Source organism: Carassius auratus, unplaced genomic scaffold (assembly GCF_003368295.1).
Source record: "Carassius auratus strain Wakin unplaced genomic scaffold, ASM336829v1 scaf_tig00002602, whole genome shotgun sequence".
Taxonomy (NCBI): Eukaryota; Metazoa; Chordata; class Actinopteri; order Cypriniformes; family Cyprinidae; genus Carassius; species Carassius auratus.
In genome coordinates, this window is record NW_020523466.1 from 179,848 (window position 1) to 199,905 (window position 20,058).

General features: G+C 36.1%; 1 protein-coding gene across 1 annotated transcript in view; it reads right to left on the reverse strand.

The window, feature by feature from the left end:
* Positions 1–17,160, reverse strand: part of slc4a5a (solute carrier family 4 member 5a) — a 29,239-nt gene extending 12,079 nt beyond the window's left edge. The window contains exons 1-15 of the mRNA XM_026243119.1: positions 16,906–17,160; positions 14,206–14,264; positions 12,595–12,822; positions 10,022–10,154; positions 7,965–8,125; positions 7,599–7,751; positions 7,061–7,156; positions 6,799–6,854; positions 3,227–3,384; positions 2,533–2,620; positions 2,249–2,403; positions 2,043–2,171; positions 1,065–1,239; positions 757–890; positions 263–534 (exon numbers count right to left, since the gene is read on the reverse strand). Of these exons, the coding sequence (XP_026098904.1) occupies positions 263–534; positions 757–890; positions 1,065–1,239; positions 2,043–2,171; positions 2,249–2,403; positions 2,533–2,620; positions 3,227–3,384; positions 6,799–6,854; positions 7,061–7,156; positions 7,599–7,751; positions 7,965–8,125; positions 10,022–10,154; positions 12,595–12,822; positions 14,206–14,263 (1,996 nt within the window). The 5' untranslated portion in view covers position 14,264; positions 16,906–17,160. The remainder of the gene's footprint in view (positions 1–262; positions 535–756; positions 891–1,064; positions 1,240–2,042; positions 2,172–2,248; positions 2,404–2,532; positions 2,621–3,226; positions 3,385–6,798; positions 6,855–7,060; positions 7,157–7,598; positions 7,752–7,964; positions 8,126–10,021; positions 10,155–12,594; positions 12,823–14,205; positions 14,265–16,905) is intronic.
* Positions 17,161–20,058: the final 2,898 nt, after the last annotated feature.

The window sequence follows — 20,058 nt, forward strand, 5'->3', positions numbered from 1 at the left end:
ACCATAAGTATTAAAAACATAAGTATTACTGCCAAATATGAGATAACATTGAACAGTATCATATTTAGAAATTAACTGAGATTACTAGATTAATAAATGTTAGAGAATGTGTTGGTCATTGCTTGTTTATGATACCTAATGCACTAACTAATATAAATTAATTGCACCTTATTAAATCAATGAAATTTTGCTCTATATCTAATTCACAGTTACTTCTCCACCATTTCAAAACTGATGTGCTCTATGCCAAGAATGGACTTACTTGTGTCTGGTGCCAAACACTCGCACTTGTAGGCCGTAACATAGTCTGGTTTGAAGTCTGTGTTGATGGGATAGTATTTGAAAGATCCCACCATCTTCTTGATGGCATCGGAGATGAAGATGAAGGAGATGAGGCTAGAGAAGCCTTCCTCGGTGAAACGCGTCATGTACTTTATGATGTAGCTGGCATCCACTGCGACCAGGAAAATGCACTGCACGCAGGAATGTATTCCGATCCACAGTCGAAGCTCCATGTAATCAATCCCATTATTTCTGAGGGGGGAAAAAGTTTACAATAAACAATAAAGAGAGATAAATACAAAAGCAGTGATCACTCGAGAGCAAGAGAGAAGTCACTTATTTGCATCAGTGAAGAGAGATGATTTATGAGTGTCTTTTAAGGGTTTGATGAAAGTGAGCAATCGAGGCTCTACTGTATTGTCCACAATAATCGACTGTGAAATTATGATGGATTGGTGCAGAGGACTCTCTCACTTGCTGAATTCATAAAGCAGTTTTTCAAAGATGAGGATGGGGCCCGTTGAGCTGAGAATAATGAGCGGTTGACCGCCAAACATGCAGAATACTGTTCCTGCTAGAGCGGTGCCCAAAAAACTCTCCATCACCCCCTGACAGAGAGTTAAACAGGGATAGAGACATGGAAACAAGGTGAAAAAAGAGAGAGACAAAAAGAAGACAGCTATAGATAAAGCTACTGTCACAAGCGTAAGAAAAGAAGATGATATGCAACTTTTAACAAACTACCATGTTCTGTGTCAAGTATAGAAAACTGCGAGGTGTACCTGGTAATTGTCCGTGGCATCCCCTAGAAGGCCCCCAAAGGTGATTGCATTGGTAATGCAGCCCAGGTAAATGAAGAGCACTGCAGAGATGGACTGAATGTGGAAGCCTTCATAAAAGTCGCTCGGGTACCAGGGGAGCTTCCTCTTTATGTCAAGGAAAAGGCCGCCACAGAACCTGTCCCGTAAACGTAGATGTTTAATTCATAATTCAACAAAGACTTGTCCTCTTTAGCTTGTGTTAGACAGACAGAGGTGAGCTCTATCTTGATTATTAGCACTGAGTACTGGCACCCATTTTCTATCTCTAAAGTTCTCAAAAGCCCTTGAGCGAGAGTGCCAAAAAGTGCATTCAATTTTCCTTTTCTGACATACTGATCAAGATATGAACTCTCCTGAACCTCAGAGCTCTAAGGCATCTTTCAATTATTTGCAAAGGCAGATAAGGCAAGAACACTTCGAGCTCCTGAAACTCAAGCTATGACCAAAAATTTACAGCTGAAGTGTTTTAGAGGCTCTGCAAGGTTGAAGTACTAGAACTTCATGTCCTGAATATCAGCAGATGAATGCTCAGTCAGCAGGGCTGTAATCATTCAGAAACTTAATTGCAGATATAATTTCAATTCCCATGAACTAATGGAGGTGACAAACAGGAGGCAAAATTGAAATTTGAACGCAAGGAAGTAGATTTAAAATGAATAAAAAGTTTGCAGAGGAAACGTTGAATGTTGTCTTGTAAAAATATTGTTTGAACGTTTTTGGAGAAATGTTTAAATTCTGCATTAAATCGAAATCTGTGCAAGTTAATCCACATTAAAATCTGAAAATTAGCTTCAAGTCTGGAATGGCATTCTTTCAAGTTGCACTGAGTAAATGCAGCTGGATAAATGTCTGGTTTGTATGTCTTATGGATAGAAGAAAAGAAATACATAACTTTAGGTGGATGGATGGATGGATGGATGGATGACACAATGGACCCACCTCCCTGTATATGCCAACTCTTCGCCAAGCTCATGTGGAACAGGCATCTCCTCATCCTCACTAACAGGCCCTCCACCGACTGCTGTCCCATTCATCTGACCCAGCTCATTGAGGGAAAACACAGACTTCCTTCTCAGAGAAAACAAAGAGAATGTCAAGATGGGAAACTTATGGGCCAACCAAAGCCACACAAGAATGAGTTTTACCTTTGGTCTGCTGAGGGAATTTTTTTGGGGGGTTCTATGCGAATTTTGGGGTCCCATTCTCCAGGTGGAAGCACAATCACCTCGTCCAAAAACTCATCAATGCCAGCAATCAGATCCTCTCGGTCCCTGGCTTTATATGCTACATCACTGAAGAGCTATAGATAAAACAGAGATTTTACCCAGGATAATTTGGATGTATCCCACATTAAGAATGGTAAGAAATTACTGTAGACTGTATTACAAATATGAATTGCATAACAAACAAACAAAACAATCAAACTTACATCATCCACCATGAGCGTGGCGATGGCACGTCCAATCTCGTTGTAAGATTTGGCTTTGCCAGGAGGCCCAAGTAGCACAAACAAGAATCTGTCCATTAAGACAAAACATATTCGAAACTTAAAGCTGCAGTAGGTAACTTTTGTAAAAATATATTTTTTACATATTTGTTAAACCTGTCATTATGTCCTGACAGTAAAATATGAGACAGATAATCTGTGAAAAAATCAAGCTCCTCTGGCTCCTCCCAGTGGTCCTATTGCCATTTGCAGAAAATAAATCGCTCCCGTTAAGAAAGAACCAATCAGAGCTGCGGTACGTAACTTTGTTTGTGTTTAAAATATAGATAAATATTTATAATAAGCGAGTACACCATGAATCCGTTTTCCAAACCGTGTTTTTAGCTTGTTCTGAATCACTAGGGTGCACCTATAATAAGTGTTTATATTCAGACTATTTTAGATTGCTTCGGGGGTACCGCGGCGGAGTAACCCAGTACCTTTGTGATTCTTCATAGACATAAACAGAGAGAAGTAGTTCCGGCTATGATGTTCTTCCGCAAGACGCAAGCAGTTCTGTTTATTAACCGCTAAAGCGTCAAAAGTTACCTACTGCAGCTTTAATTTTAGTTCATCAAACTTCTTCCATCATTTTTCTGCAGACATATTGTGAGTTTTTTATGTGCAAAACCGTCACCTGGTGGGCACTGGGACTTCTGTCAGACCTCCAAGAGTGGTGGCCTGAGACAGCCGAACGAAGGCAACAAAGGGTTTTTCCAAGAAATCCACTTCTCCAACCAGAACATTTGATGCCTCTGCATCTCTGGGGATTTTTTTCATAAACTTGTTCTTCAGCTGAAATAAAAGTGAACAAAGAAAATAAAAAAACAAACATTTGATAGGTACAGTAGGATCCTTATGTTGTCTTTTACCCTTCTCTTCCATCATAGGACCCTTATGTTGTTATTTAACCCCTATGCTCCATCACAGGAACCTTAGGTTTCAATTTAATCCTTCTGTTCCATCAAAAGACATTTATGATGTAATTTAACCCTTCTGTTGCATCACAGAAACCTTATATTATCATTTAAACCTTCAGTTTCATCACAGGTTGTTTATGTTGTAATTTGATCATTTTGTTCCACTTCTGATGATTACATTGTCATTTAACCCTTTAGTTCCATCATAGATCCATTACTTTGTCATTTAGATTAGATTCAACTTAATTGTCATTGCACATGTATGGTACAAGGCAATTAAATGCAATAAGCAGTAAGTACAGGATATACAGTGTCTACAATATGTTTTAACCCTTCTATTCAATTATAGGACCCTTGTGTTGTCATTTAACCCTTTTGCTCCATCACAGGACCCTTATATTGTCATTTAACCCTTCTGTCCCACCACAGGACCCTTATATTGTCATTGAACCCTTCTGTTCTATCATAGGACCCTTATGTTGGCGTTTAACAGTGTGCTGCTTTTTATTATTGAAAGGTTCTATATAAATAAAATGTTATATTATTTAATTATATATATATTGTGCTCTTTATATGTGCCAATAATCTGGATCTGCACATTTAAACACAAAAGTTGATTTATTGCTATTTACCATCTGTGAAAATTTTCACATACATTTGCTTGTACTATTTTAAACTTTATTACTAAAATGTGTGCAGCCTTTCTCACTTTGAAGACAACAATTCCATCTGAAGCCTTTGAGTAAAGTGCAGTCTGGATTTATATTAATCTCTCTGCTTTCCTCTTTTTTTCCCCTCTCTGACGAATCATAAACCAAGCATATATCCACTGGGGTTATGACATTCATGTAGAAGAATTCTATCTCAACTTCACATTGTGTGTCAGGGATGTAAGAATGGAGTTCAGAAAGGCTACGCTGAATTATCTGGCAGACGAAGCTCAATGTGTTTCTATGTTGGCCTATTCTAAAAACCAATATATCTCACTTCTTTGGATAACAGTTTGGAGTTCCTCCATACAATGCTTTACATTTTCCCAGCTCTATAGACAACACAAAATGGTTTTGGAAGTCCTATACAATTTATACTGAGAGCCTTTTGACGGGAAGTCTAGATATAAATGTTCAATTATTTTTTCAATGATTTACACCATCATTCAAAACTTTTGGTTTTTAATGAAAGAAGTCTCGAATAAAGTCTTCTTTGAAAGACGTCTCTTATGCTTACCAAGGCCGATTAATATTGAAGAATACGGTAAAAACAGTAATAAAATAAATAAATTAAAATAAAATTAAAAATAGTTTTTTATATTTTAAAATGTATTTTATTCCTGTGATGACAAAGCTGAACTCCAGTCTTTAGAGTCACATAATACTTCAGAAAAACATTCTAAGATACTATTACTTGGTGCTCAAGAAAAAAAAAATCTTATAATTGTCAATGTGATATATGCGTTTAGGGTTCTATGATAAATAGAAAAATGATCTTTTTCTATTTTTCTATAAAATAGAAAAAGAACAGTAGATATTAGGAATGGAAATCTTTTATATATCATTATAAATCTTTGTCACTTACTATCCATTGAATGCATCCTTGCTTAATGAAAATATGCATTTCTTTTTAACAAATCTTACTAACCTCAAACTTTTCAGCAGTAGTCTACATGTTTAAATCAAGTGTTTTTTTGCTCAGGCACACAAGACTAACAATTTAAAGGTAAAAATTATGAAAACTTTGCTGTTACAATATATCTTCATGAAGAAAAGCAGGACAGTAAGTGTCATGAGTGTCATGACTGGTGGCTATATATGTTGTGTGCCCCTGGACAAACTTTGTGACACCATTTTCCAGGGAGATCAGCCCTCAGATCCCGAGTATCTCTCTGCATGTGGGAGCTCAGCATGAGGACCACACACTCAGATGGTCCATTTCCCCAATGGCAGATCAATACCAACCCAGACACCAGGCTACGGCAAAGCATAGCACATCAGATCAGCAGCACAACACACAATCACAGCAAGCTCCTCATAACAACATACCATCAAATACATCAATTCAATTATGTTAATAGAACAAATTATACAATGCAAAATATCAATTTATTAAAAGGAATGGCAGGAGTTTCTTATTTCTGTGATTTTCAGTTGATTCTTTTGTAACCTCAAAAACACTCTTCTTGGAGCTGTAGCTAAGAGTATATATTTAAAAAGTGTTACTCCACCCCAAAATGATAGTTCTGTCATTAATTACTTATTCCCATGTTGTTCCAAACCCGTAAAAAACCTTGTTCGTCTTCTGAACACAATTTAAGATATTTTGGATGAAAACCGGGAGGCTTGTGACTGTCCCATGACTGCCAAGTAAGTTACACTCAAGGTCCAGAAAAGTATGAAAAGCATCGTCAGAATAGTCCGTCTGTCATCAGTGGTTCAACCGTAACGTTATGAAGCGACGACAATCATTTTTGTTCACGAAGAAAACAAAAATAACAACTTTATTCACATCACTGTAGCGCCCTTTCGGAGAACATCCACTGAGTGCAAACTGCGTATGCTTCTGTGTCCATGACACAAGGGTATGTATTCTACATATAGTAACAAAAACAGCACATCAGTGCAGTGTGGCTGACACAGAAGAGCGTACGCTGCTTGCGTTCAGTGGATGTTCTCCAAAAATGGTGCAACGGTAATGCCGACAGACAAAGAGGAGACGAATTGTTGAATAAAGTCATTATTTTAGTTTTCTTTGTGTACAAAAAATATTTTTGCCACTTCATAACATTGTGATTAAGAAGACAAACAATGGTTTTATGGGTTTGGAACGACATAAATAAATATAAAAAAAATAGAAATAGTAACTAGTTACAGTTACTAGTTACTTCATTCAAAAAGAAACTAAATTACTTTGTTGATTACTTACTCCAAAATGTAATGCATTACTGTTAAAAGTAACTTTTTAGTTAGTATTTTTAAAGAAACTTCTTTAATGTTCCCATTAAGTCAGTTTTGTGTTTGTATAGACGATAACGCATAAAAGGGCATTAAGAAAAAAAAGTTATTTCAGTTATACATCCAATTCCAATATAATGATGCTAGAGAAAAGACATTTAGTTTAAAAAGTCTAGAATCTTTCTTGCTTGAATTTGTCAGTGGGGTCAGTCTGGAAAATTGTTCACGGCAGATAAAAATAGCTTCAAAGCAAATACAAAAGATCTGTGCAGCTGCTATTGTGAACTATACAAAGGCTGTTGTGCCTGGACAGATTGTGGTTTTCTACATTTGTGACTCACCTGGTCTGTGCTTGGTGTGTCTGCAATGTCATTCATACTCCTGCTCTGAGCTAGGCCTGCAGACACACAGGCACAAATAAACACAGGAATGTCATTACAAATATTTAATCAGAATGATAAATATTAATTAAGCCTTATTCCATCAGCTAGCTATTTGACAACTAATCTGACATCACTCACTAACTAATTAAAAACTCTTTCCGGGCAGCTTTAATGGAAAAGCTTTATATTAATTGCTAATTGCTAATTAAAATAGACTTACGTAGCCGGCCATAGTTGGCTGCTTGTTTGCTTCGAAGATCTTCTGTAGAGCGGTTAAAATTTGCTCCAGCAGCAGGGGATCGGGCGGGGCTCCGAGCTTTGAGACACAACATTACTTTTTAAACAAACTATTAAGCAGACAATGTTTTTCTAATAAGTTGATGCTAATGAACTGCAGGAAAAGGACAGCTATGAAATAACCCCTGGAAAGAAGTAAAATGGGATTGGGGACTGTTCATCAAAAAGTCACTTGTAGTATCATTTTATTCAGTAATGTTCAGGATGAATTTAACAATTCTTGTTTGAGTTTGAACGACATATGATCATTTCTGGATGAACTGTCATTTTATGAAAACAAGCAATTAGGCTGCATTGTACCTGAAGATTCACACAAGGAATCTACAAACTGACAAGAGAACGGTGCAATTCCAATGCAGTGCAATGGTTTAGTCATTGTTCATTTATTCCTTCATTTTTCAACCTATTGTGCAGAATACAGTATGAGTAGGGATGGATGGAGATGAAGATTGAACACTCACTGACTCCAGACCCAGACTTGCCCAGATCTGCAAGGGAGCGATGGATGGGTTTCTTTGTCTGGTGTCTGTGCTTTCTCAACAGAACAAAGCTGATTTTATCTCTCAGCTCAGGACCAATCAAGCCTTCCTCTATCTGACGCTCGATGATGTCATCTACAGGAGACAAAAGTTAGCTGTGAAAGTACACTGGTATGATAACAAAACTTAACAATGCATGACAAAAGTAATGAAAAAAAAAAACTTTTTTTAAGCTACACTTCAGTATGCAAGACGATATCTGTTGTACAAAGGTTTTGATGGTTCTGAAAACATCAGTAGCCCCCCGTTAGATGACAAACGCCGAGAATAAAGAGCTCGGTTGCTGACCGACTATCTGTGGTAGTGAATATCCCTCCAGGTCCAGCAGCACGGTGCCTGTCTGTAGGCATGTCCGCAGTTCAAACAGGCTGTGCAGGGAGAGCGTAGAAACGTGGGGTTTGCTCCATCTCTCACCACCTTCCTCAACCTTTTCCTCAAACTTCACCCACCTGCAGATATGCACAGTCACACACACACACACACATGCACACACACACACACACACACACACACATGCACACACACAAAGTTGAAGTCAAGCAGAGAAAGGGAACATTAAATTTCTAATGTTGATGTTGTTCTGGCCCAGATGCTGTTTACTTTAAGATGAAATGTGAAATGTCTGTGAAGTGCCCAAACCTTGAAGGGCCATAAATCAAACTTGATATGAGTCTGATTTTTGGTCACAGGCTGAAAATAAATGTTGCCTTATATACAGCCATATTACATTTAAAAAATTACATGTTTTTATATGAAATTAATTTATATTTTCTACAATTTAATGCAAATGTGTACATTTTGTAATGTTTAAGATAAAGTAGAAATGTAAATATGCTTTAATGGCATGTTTTTCTGCCCTCTTGTGATATGACATGATGGACCAAATCATTTTTGGCATTTACCATTTATATATGGTAAAAATAAAAAATATTCTGATGAATTAAACATCAACATAAATATGAAATTCTTCATTGTCCGATTCATTTGACACAGCTCAGAATATTCACTAGAACTAATTAGTAGTAGTGTCCTTTTAGTATTATTTATGTTGTATTTTTACTATTTTAAAATTAGCATTTATTTTTTAGTTTTAGTTTTCATTGCATTTAAATTCTTTGCAATTTGTGTCATTTTTATTTTTATTACCATTTAGTTTTAAGTTACGTGTAATTCAACTATTCAACTTCAATTATAATTCAACTTAAATGTATTTACATTTTTTAATATTTACAGTAGATCTTATTATACAAACCCGATTCCAAAAAAGTTGGGACACTGAACAAATTGTGAATAAAAACCGAATGCAATGATGTGGAAGTTTCAGATTTTCAATATTTTATTCAGAATACAACATAGATGACATATCAAATGTTTAAACTGAGAAAATGTATCATTTTAAAGGAAAAATAAGTTGATTTTAAATTTCAAGGTATCATCACATCTCAAAAAAGTTGGGACAAGGTCATGTTTATCACTGTGTGGTGTCCCCTCTTCTTTTTATAACGTCTGGGGACTGAGGAGACAAGTTGCTCAAGTTTAGGAATAGGAATGTTGTCCCATTCTTGTCTAATACAGGCTTCTAATTGCTCAACTGACTTAGGTCTTCTTTGTCACATCTTCCTCTTTATGATGTGCCAAATGTTTTCTATAGTTGAAAGATCTGGACTGCAGGCTGTCCATTTCAGTACCCGGATCCTTCTTCTACGCAGCCATAATGTTGTAATTGATGCAGTATGTGTTCTGGCATTGTCATGTTGGAAAATGCAAGGTCTTCCCTGAAAGATGGCATCTGGATGGGAGCATATATTGTTCTAGAACTTGGATACACCTTTCAGCATTGATGGTGCCTTCCCAGATGTGTAAGCTGCTCATGCCACACACACTTATGCAACCCCTTACCATCAGAGATGCAGGCTTCTGAACGGAGTGCTGATTACAACTTGGGTTTGTCCTTGTCCTCTTTAGTCCGGATGATATTCAAATTTTGATTCGTCTGACACAAGAGTTTTCCAATTTGCCACAGTCCATTTTAAATGAGCCTTGGCCCATAGAAAACGCCTGCTTTGACTCAAAACTAGCCAATATTTGGCATGACATTCGAAAATGTATCACTTTCAACATTTGATATGTTATCTATATTCTATTGTGAATAAAATATACGTTTATGAGATTTGTAAATTGTTCCATTCCTTTTTTACTCACAATTTGTAAAGTGTCCCAACTTTTTTGGAATCGGGTTTGTATTTCAGCCTTACAAATTTTTCATTACAGTGATTTTGAATTTGCAATAGGTATAAGACTATTGATGCCATTTGTGTTTTGCATTGGTGTGTATGTTTTTATACCTAGCTGATTCTCTCCACTCCAGCTCATCGCCCTCGTGTTGCAGTGTGTCCATCTCAGTGAAGAGTGTGGGTGTGGGCATGGTTTCCTCATCATCCCCCAAAATATAGCGCAGCCGCTCTGCTGCTGGGGACACTTTGAGATAAACAGGAAGAGAAGTGATTGAAAACTTGCCTGTTTGGATTTCACTCAGTCAGATAGTAGAATGAGATGGCCTTTATAAATAAAAAGTGCACTGCATGCAGCAGCACCACACACAGTGAAAGTATTTGCCCAAAAGTTGAGAAGAAACAACGCGCACACCCACTGTGTATGTTTGATCCCGTGTTATGATGGCAGACTGTGCCTGGAGGAACACAGAGGCAGTGTAAGCCATTGTTCATTAATTCAGTGTGTGAGGAATAAAGCTGTGACTGAACCTGGATGTGAAGCCACATTGTGCTTTTTTTTTTCATGACCATGTCAGGAAGTTTGTGGCGGCGTCTGGGTCGTACTGTTCTTTATTTGTTCTTATTTCTCAGCTCTAACACCTGTTAGGTGCATCTTTATTCCCATCTACGGTTTGATCAAGTCTGCCTGTTTAATCCTCCCTCCAAATGGGCCACACACAAGGTTCCTCAGGACTAAAGATATGGCTCAGGAAGACACGTGGAGAATAGAAGCCCATAGATGTCAATTTGTGAATGAGATGCATGAATATTAAAGAGCCAACAAAGAGTGTTTTGTGTCCGATGTGTCTGTGTGTAAGACAAATTCACAAGTGAGAGAAGGGTGCTGAAACCTCCAGTCCATTATATATGAAGAGAAGCATGTTAGATTAAACACTGAGAACACAACTGACAGAGAAACTGACAGCTTTATAAAAAGGGCAAGAGGCAAAAATTCTAATTGTGCTGCTGTCATGGACGCTTCAACAACCATCATTCAGCAATATGAAATGTGAAAGTGATTATTAAGAAGCTGCTGATTAGATTGAAGTCAAATGCAGAACTATTAAAAAGTTAATTAACGCATGAATCCAGCATTGATTTCAGTAATGAAAGATTTCTTTTTAAAAATGTACTGTTACAAATGGTGGTCTGTCTATTGAAGCTGAAGTGCGATGACATGTAATTACTCACAGCTGAGAGTAAGAAAGGGAAAGAAGATCAATAACATTTAGTTCCATGTCAGCTGCAAAGGAGGTTATGGCCTTTTTTTGGTCCCTGGCATTAGTGCTGAAAAACTGAAAGGTTTTCAGGCACAGAGCTTAGACTGCTCAGACAGTCATGATATTCATTTTTAGTCCAACCAGGAAGGCTAATTTGCCATGGGTTCCCTTAATATCCAATGGATTTTAATTTTTTAAATAATGAATAATAAAAAAAGGTCTAAATTTATTTGAAAATACATGCATGTTATGTTTCAAGAAATTTAATTACGTATCTTAATTAATCAAGTGTGATTTTTAACGTAAGCTGCTAACAAGTAGCATAGACTTACACAGTTGTCTGGTATAGAGCATTAAAAAAATTATATAATTCTTTGCCACTTTTTAACAATTTGTTAGTATCAGTGTTGCTATTGTTAACTAAAAATAAAATAAATATTGTCTTAGCAACTAACTGAAATAAAATAAGTTTAAGTAATAAAAATACTAAAATTGTATAAAAAAGAAAGCTAAATATGAAATATTAAAAATAAAAAGCACATGAAAATTCTAAAATAAGCTCAATTTAAATTGCAAACTGGAAATATACAAATGAAAGCTAATTCACTAATTAACTACTATAATAGTATATAAATATAATATAAAAAATAACACATGTTAGCATCTAAAAAACACAGCCACTTCAAAATTCATGTTTGAGGTGTAATTGTATATCCTAAAAAAAAAAAAGTTTTCTTCATAAATCAAATCCCACCTCTCTAAAAACCCATTTGAAATTCCCTAGAAAATCCATGGCTATTTCTAAATCTTCACTGGGATTACTGATCCGCTCTATTCTGAATGTAATCAGAACTCATTAATAGTCTTATTTAGCATGCGATTTTGTTTTGACACAAATTTGGCCCATCATTTAGCATAAAAGTGACAGATGAAAACTGTTTTCTTTGAACGTGTGTTTATTTCTCTATTCAGTGCTGACTGCAAACTTTGATGCCTCGCAAGTAGTTTATTCTCAAGCGTTCAGAGACGCATCACCATAATTGTTTTTCATGGTCTTCTTTTCTGCATTGACGGCTCTATCCTGCCCTCGGCACATCACGATATTGAGAGTGAGGGTGCGGGGTGTATCTGATAAACCGAGCGCAACTCTATTTCACACACACAAACAAAGAAATGTATGGCAGTTTTGCTCCCTATGGTCCCCTTGAATTTGCATTCTCACTTTCAGACACATTACCTTGAGTCTATTGCCTTTGTTATCACTAGTCTGTTGACTATATAGAAGTGTGTGGAAAGTTCTGTGCTAGTAAAGTTTTACATTTATATCCTAAGTCACAAGACATAATCATACAATGATGATACACACTTTACAAATCACTAACATGAATGACTTTAAGCTCTTTTGGGAACTGATTAAGGACTCACTGGTTCTGTTGATTTCTGGTGGCAGATTGTGTTCTGGCTGATCCAGGCCTTCTGCTTCGAGATCGTAGCGGTCTCTGTCATCACAGTCATAGCGTTCGTGTCTCTGATGATCATGTCTAAGTCTTCGTTCTACATCTGCATCACGACTCAACATGGACGAACGTCTCCTCCTGCGCTTGCGACGGTAGCCTTGGGGCACTGGCACACCAATGTAGACAGACTGATGATCTGTGGAAGGCGCAACACATTTTAATATGAAGATTAATAACATATAGTTCAATATCTTAGATGTCACTGATTTTGGAAAGCAATTTCATGCTCCATAGAAAATGCTATGTTCACTCAAGCAAATCAATAAATCAGTATCAGAATCAATAAATGGCCTATATTCATCTGCAATAAAATCGTCAAGTTTCCAGTTCTGTCAAAGTATAAATATCACATAAAGGCAAATGACTCTGCAAAATGTATGTTTACTGTTTAAATTCACTCTTAACTGATAATACATCTAATTATTATAGCAAACAATTGTTGGTAACACCCATTCCACATGTAACTGTTCAACACTGATAATGATAAAAACACGTTTCTTGAGCAGCAACTAAGCATATTAGAATGATTTCTGAAGGATCTTGTGACGCTGAAGACTAATTAATATTGTTGTACTCAAAAACATAATAAAAAAAAAAAAAATCATAAAGACTTCAATTTTTTCCCCTTATGGAACTGTTACTTTCTATAACTATGATTATCCCTCGTCTTATTTTATGTTTTATGAGATGTGAAGTGGAGGAGGAAAAACTGTCTGGTTAATTGTGAAAGTGAGAGGAAATGTGAAAAACATTTTTAGCTGCTGGCACAGTAATAATAACTTATCTCATTTGGACACAAAATGCTTTGTGTGATGTTGAGTTTTTTGTCTCATTGAGATGGCAGAATAGTAGGATGTGTGTGACACTTTATTTTCTGAATTGGGTCTGTCAAATCTTGATAAGATAATGGAAAGAACAGGTGAGGGAAGCAAAAAGCCTGTTTCTGGTTCAGATTTTGCTGTAATCATATTTAGGAGTTGCTCAGTTAACATTAGAAGCTGCTGAAGGGTAACCATAAAACACAAACCTATATAAACTAAGTTATTGCCATAGTCTTTTCTTCCCTATTTTGACATATATATTCCACTGAAATGACTTCTCGAACATGAAAGAATATAGAGAGCGGGACTTGATTTTGTCAATCAGTGGATCACTGTTATTTGTTATTGCTGCAATTTCACTTGATAAATTTAAGTTATAAGTTATTCAACTAACTGTAGGGGTCTCCAAAGTGACAAAAACACACAAAACTACATACAGTTGCTTTAATATTTGATGACCTCATTTTGTTTGTAACTTTATCTAATGTGGCAAAATCTGTTCATTAGAAGATATAATTTATGTATTTTTAAATAATAGCTTTAATTTTACTCATTTATTGGTTTAACAGTTCACTTTACGTTTGTCTTCTATGTGTTAGGGCAACATGTCCTAAATTAGCTCAACATGTAATTACTCTCATCCTGATCACCTGATTAACCATTCAACCATTCATGGTTTCATGCCTAAGGTTACTCACCCTCCTCCTCCTCCTCATAACGGTAACGACTGTTTCCCATGACTCGATCATGATCCATCCTGAGATGATAAAAAAAGAAGATCATTTCATATTTATAAATATGTCAAAGAAAGAATGGAAAAAGTATGCCAACTAAATGTGTGTTTCTGTAACATCTCGAAAATGTGTCATATGAGAATCTCTTGTTTTGATGTTTTGATCTTGCATGACAGGAGGTCAGGGGCATGACTGGCGGCAATGGCACAAACTGGGCATTGAGCTGTTTGCTGAATCTCTGCCAACAGCAGATCAATAGTGAAATAATTAACAGAACAAATGACCGATGGAAAGATACATAATTACACGAGCAGAGGAAAACTCATGCAGACCGACTGCAAGGCCAGAGGCTTCACTATAAAGCCACTAGAAATGTTTATGATTTTGATATCCACCCATCATTATTGAGCACAAATGAAACTTCTACATATTAAGAGCTGAATTACTGTATTTAACTGTCAAATTGAATTCGAACTGCCTCAGGCTTTTACAAACATTCTGGATACAATTCAATAAATGCAACAGACACTGCACTATGCAAAGTATTTATTGTTCTAAATCCATCTCCTGTGCAATTTGAAATAAAATGTATTATTATATTTTAAAATGAACAATTTTATAAAGAAAGAATGTATTAAACTGATCAAAAGTGACATTGGAGACATTTATAATGTTACAAAAGGTTTTATTTATAATAAATGCTGTTCTTTTGAGCTTTGTTTTCATAATGAACAATCATGAAATCCACACAAAAAAAGAACAAAAAAAGCTGCACAACCATTTTCATTATTGATAATAATAAATAATGTTATGTGACCCACATATTAGAATGATTTCTGAAGGATCGTGTGATGCTGAAAACTGGAATAATGGCTGCTGAAAATTTCATAGAAATAAATGACATTTAAAAATTAATTAAATAGAAAACAGTTTTTTTAAATTGTTATAATGTTCCACAATATTTCAGTTTTTACTGTAGTTTTGATCAAATTAATGCAGTGAGCATAAGTGACTTAAAAAACAAACAACAACAACAAAAACAACCAACCCAAAACTTCTGAATGGTATACATAAATGCATACACTATTAAAATCAACATGATCATTTCTATTGATCAAGGTCCTCTAAAGTAATCAATCCAGTTAATATATTACTGTATGCCCCATAATTACATTTTTCTTCCAAATGTTCCTAGTTCTGTAACATTTATTCATAGGATTGCTCTATAGTTCTAGCTCAGGTGAGGAGTCATGAACTTGTAGATGATAATGAGGATGCCTGGAGCTGCATCTGATCAGCTCTGCTGGGTTCCAAACGGGATAACTAGTTGTCACATTGGCGTCCTTCACACCCAATGGCCAGCAGAGCAAGTGCGAAAGAACAATGGGGAAAGAGGGAGAAAGAGAAATGCTGTTGGCCATTCTCACTCACAGGCTCAATCAATGGGTCCCCATTTGTACTCAACCCACTTCCAGCACTGGCCCAGTGTCCTCTATCTCTTCCTGCATTGTCACTCTACTCTCTTTCTGCTAACCTCCCTACGTCAGTCTATATCGACTCACAATGACAAAAATTAGTTGGTAATTTTACTTCACACTATTTCAGTTGCTTATTAGTTTAGGAGCGACACTCAGATTTATAGTATTTTCAGTGTTAATTCTCCATGAATATTTAACTTTTTATTGCCAGCATGGGATGAAGACATTAAAATAAACATCTCATGGAACCTTGCGGTGTCAATCAGCGATTAAAATACTTGAAATAGGTCTTGTTCTCAGGACCCCCTAAATAAGATATACAGTGACAGCCATCAACAAGAAACATGAATATATTAATCATGTTAAATTAAATCTAATTCAGTAATAATAAGCGTTTTATCTTAGCAAATCTGTGGATTATCTCATGCATTAAAATGAGTGCATAGATTTTATCGCTCATCACTGCATGATATTTTTCATTGTTTGCTTCTGCTTATAACTTTTATTCTACACACACTACCATTTAAAGTTTGGGGTTGGTAAGATTTTTTTATATGATTTTGAAGTCACCATGGCTTTTTTATTTGATCAAAAATACAGTAATTTAAAATAACTGATTTCAAATAACTGCATTTAAAAATGTAATTTATTTCCTGCAAAGATTAATTTTTAGCAGCCATTCCTCCAGTTTTCAGTGTCAGCTTCTAGTTTCATTCTAATCGGCTGTTTTGGTGCTCAAGTAACAGTTCTTATTAACAACAGTTGTGCTGCTTTATATTTTTTGTAAAGCGAGATACATTTTTAGGATTCTTTGATGAACAAAAACATATTTGAAATAGAACATACATTTTTTGTAACATTGCAAAAAGATAAAAAAAAAACAACTGCATTTGAAGCTTCCTTGAGCCACAATAATACCTGTAAAATGGCATTTTTGTGATGTAATTTTACCTCAAAAACACAAAAAGTGTAAAGACTGTACACGGCAGCAGAGACACTCAAACAACCAAAATGCAGAAGGAAAAAAACCCCCAACAAAAAACATTTATAGCAGTGTCACATGACCCTAACACCAAATGTCATGCTGTTCAATGGATCACCCCGTTATCCGCTATAAAAAAGAATTACTACACAAAGCAAGTTTTGTTTTCATACTCAAAAATACATGCTTGGTAAAAAGTCCTACCTGATCTCAGTAGCGGTGCACGGATGGAGAGGAGAGAAGCTAATCAAAAGGACTCATCAATACAGGAAATCACTGAGGAGAACAACTCTATGGAACACAGGACAAAAACTGCATGTGACAGAATGAATCTGTAACCCTCTTCCAGATAATCACCCTCACATGCACAGACACACCCATTCATGCTAACACATCCACAAAGTGTGCGTCAATGTATGGACTGGTGACAAGGTCGATAAGTAGATAACTGGGTCTCAGGCAAATGGACCACTGAGGGGACAATACTGACTCACTGTGCACTCTCATCCTGTCCACATCTGTTCACTTCACCAGACTATTCACTCACTATGGTGTGCCTACATTAAATCCAAAACGTTTTCAATTGGTTGTGTCAGAATGCAGGAAAAAAGTCAAGTCTTTCACTGACTTGAAGTCGTTTGTCTGAATCGGCCATAACAAACAAATTAACGTTGACTACAAACATTTCAGAACTGACAATACTTACACAGTTGCTTTTCTTTTTCACTCTGTGACTTCTCTCCTACAGCTGGGATACACACTTCTTTGGCCTTAAGCAAAAAATAAAATAAAATAAATAATAATAATATATTATTTTTCATACACAAATGACAAGATAATCAGGATATGTGCTTTTGACATACGTTGACTACCAAGAAAAATCAAATTCATATCAGATGCTGAACTGAGTCCATCAACACACACACACACACACACACACACACACGCACATAATTAATAATACGTTTTGGAGCCAGCCTCTAGCGGCCAGTCAATGAATTGCAGTTTTAGACACGTCTGTGTTGGTTTCACGAGAGAGACCGGAAGGTCACTCTTTCATCATCCACACAAGGTTCTATATCAGGGACACATTCCATAACTGCCAGCAGAAACCCACTCATCATCCAACAGCCAGCACTCAATCATTTGTGCGAACCGAATATTTCCAGAGGAAATGGCATGTTGACGCATATGAAAAGCCATTTTCTTCGTATGGCATACTGGACAGAATCCACTCCACTTCTTGCATTGCATTTTTGTGAGTAATCAGGGACACTCAATATGATATTCATTGGCAAGATTGGATTCATTCTGCCGTCTGGAGCATGTCAGTCCCAGTCTGATTTGTTCGTTGATAACACCATATGGGTTTTTTGTCAGAAGATGATGAGATGAGGTGAGTAGGTGTGCATTACCTCAGGGATGATAGCAAGGCAAGGCACAGTGCATAGCCATTACCACGTGTAGTAAACCTCCAATGAATGAATGCCAGAAAAAACTAAGTCTGAAATGTAAAATGAAAACTCCAAATATTAACACTTTGGTTGATGTTTGCACCAGCTACCAATAAATTCTGCAATGACTGATTCAAATATTTTGACCTTAAGATGCAGGTTATGCAAAAACAAGAATGGAAGAAAATTGGCTATTTTACTGAGAGAACCAGCACTGTAATTTTGTACCCATTTTCTATCATTTACAGTTTACACAGAACCCTTATTATTTTATTAAAGAAATACCCTTTTTATTGCACATTGCTCTTGCACATATTAAAAGTTCCTTCTGGGTACAGGCCTTTTTTTTTTAAGTGATTCGCATTACAACCACCCTGGGCCCTACCCTTTAGTCATTTCACTGATGACAGAACAAACTGAATGCCCTGCGGCTTTTTAATGTATAATATGCTCTCTTGATGTTTAAGGTGTTTATTTCAAAGACGCCGGTCTCAGATCAACACTGATGTATCTTCATCCAGATTTTAACCAAACCTCCAAACCCCTATTGTAGAGCAAACACTTTTTCCTTTGAACTGCCTGCTGTGATTCACAATCCCCAGTGAGAGAGATGTGCTGGGTTCATTACTTAGATAAGAGACAAAGCATTTTAAGCTGCAGCCGGAATGAGCCATATTCCCCCTCTTTTAGACACAAACAAACAGCTCTGGCCTTTTAATATTGTATTTCACTCTCAAGGAGTTGAATAGAGTTAAATGTCAATTTTAACCACATCAGAATCTTGGAGAGGGGATAAAACTATATTTTTCCTCCATATTGCGAATAAAACTGCAGTGCCTCTATTTAACTAATAAACTAAAAGTTTAATTTTGGCCATCCAAAATGTAGATGACTTTGTTTCTTGTTTGGAACCAATTTTAAACAATTTAGCATTACATCAAATGCTCACCAATGAGCTCCTTGAATGGGTGCCGTCAGAATGAGAGCCATTTGATGTAAATGTCTCCAAATGAAGAAACAAATTTATGGCCTTTGAATTGAATATGAATTTTGGGGTAAAGTATTCCAGTGAGGTTTTCTTACATTCTCCTGAAGAACTTAAATTTTTGGATTTTACACTAAAGAATAAACTGAAAACAAAATTACTACAAAAATGCAGTAAGACTTTTAAATTGTCTCAACAATAATGCTTTTAGCCAACCTAAAGTTGTTTGTTCATGCAATGATAATAGTCTTATTTTGTTTTTCATATTCTTGCCCAGCAACTGAAATAACAATTACTGTTGTTGAGCAAATGTATTATTTTCTGTTTCCTGGATGAAAAAAATAGAATTTGTAAAAAACCATTACCACTTTAAATGTCTATTTACGAATGATAAACATGGACTTGCTCCTTTATCATCTTTTCCAGTAAAATTATAATGATGGTATCAAGAACATACTGAAATGTTATAAAAACCATAATGGACAACTTTGTTTTTGTTTGTATAGTATCTTACAAGACTAAGATAGTCAGGATTTAGATTTAAGTTCAACATACTCTAGGCCTCAATACTTGACACACAAACCTCAAGAACAGTGGCAATCAACAAAAGCACAAAAAAAAAAATATATATTTCAGTTGCCTCATTCCATCCCCTATCAGCTTTTCCAGAATCCCAGACGGGGCAAAAAAAAAAAAAAAAAAAAAAAAAACATCTACCCGAGTATTGACTTTTAATCTGCAGTGCATCACTCAGACTCCTTGCCTCATCCTCTTTTCATGCACTCATTCATCTGATAAAACCGAGAACCCCTCCTTCAGCCTCAATCAAGTCAGCAATTGTTAATTACTGTTCTTAATGCTGTTATTATTACCATAATTACGCTAGTGTGAGTGCATTTTGTTCCCTGCTCTAAGTGC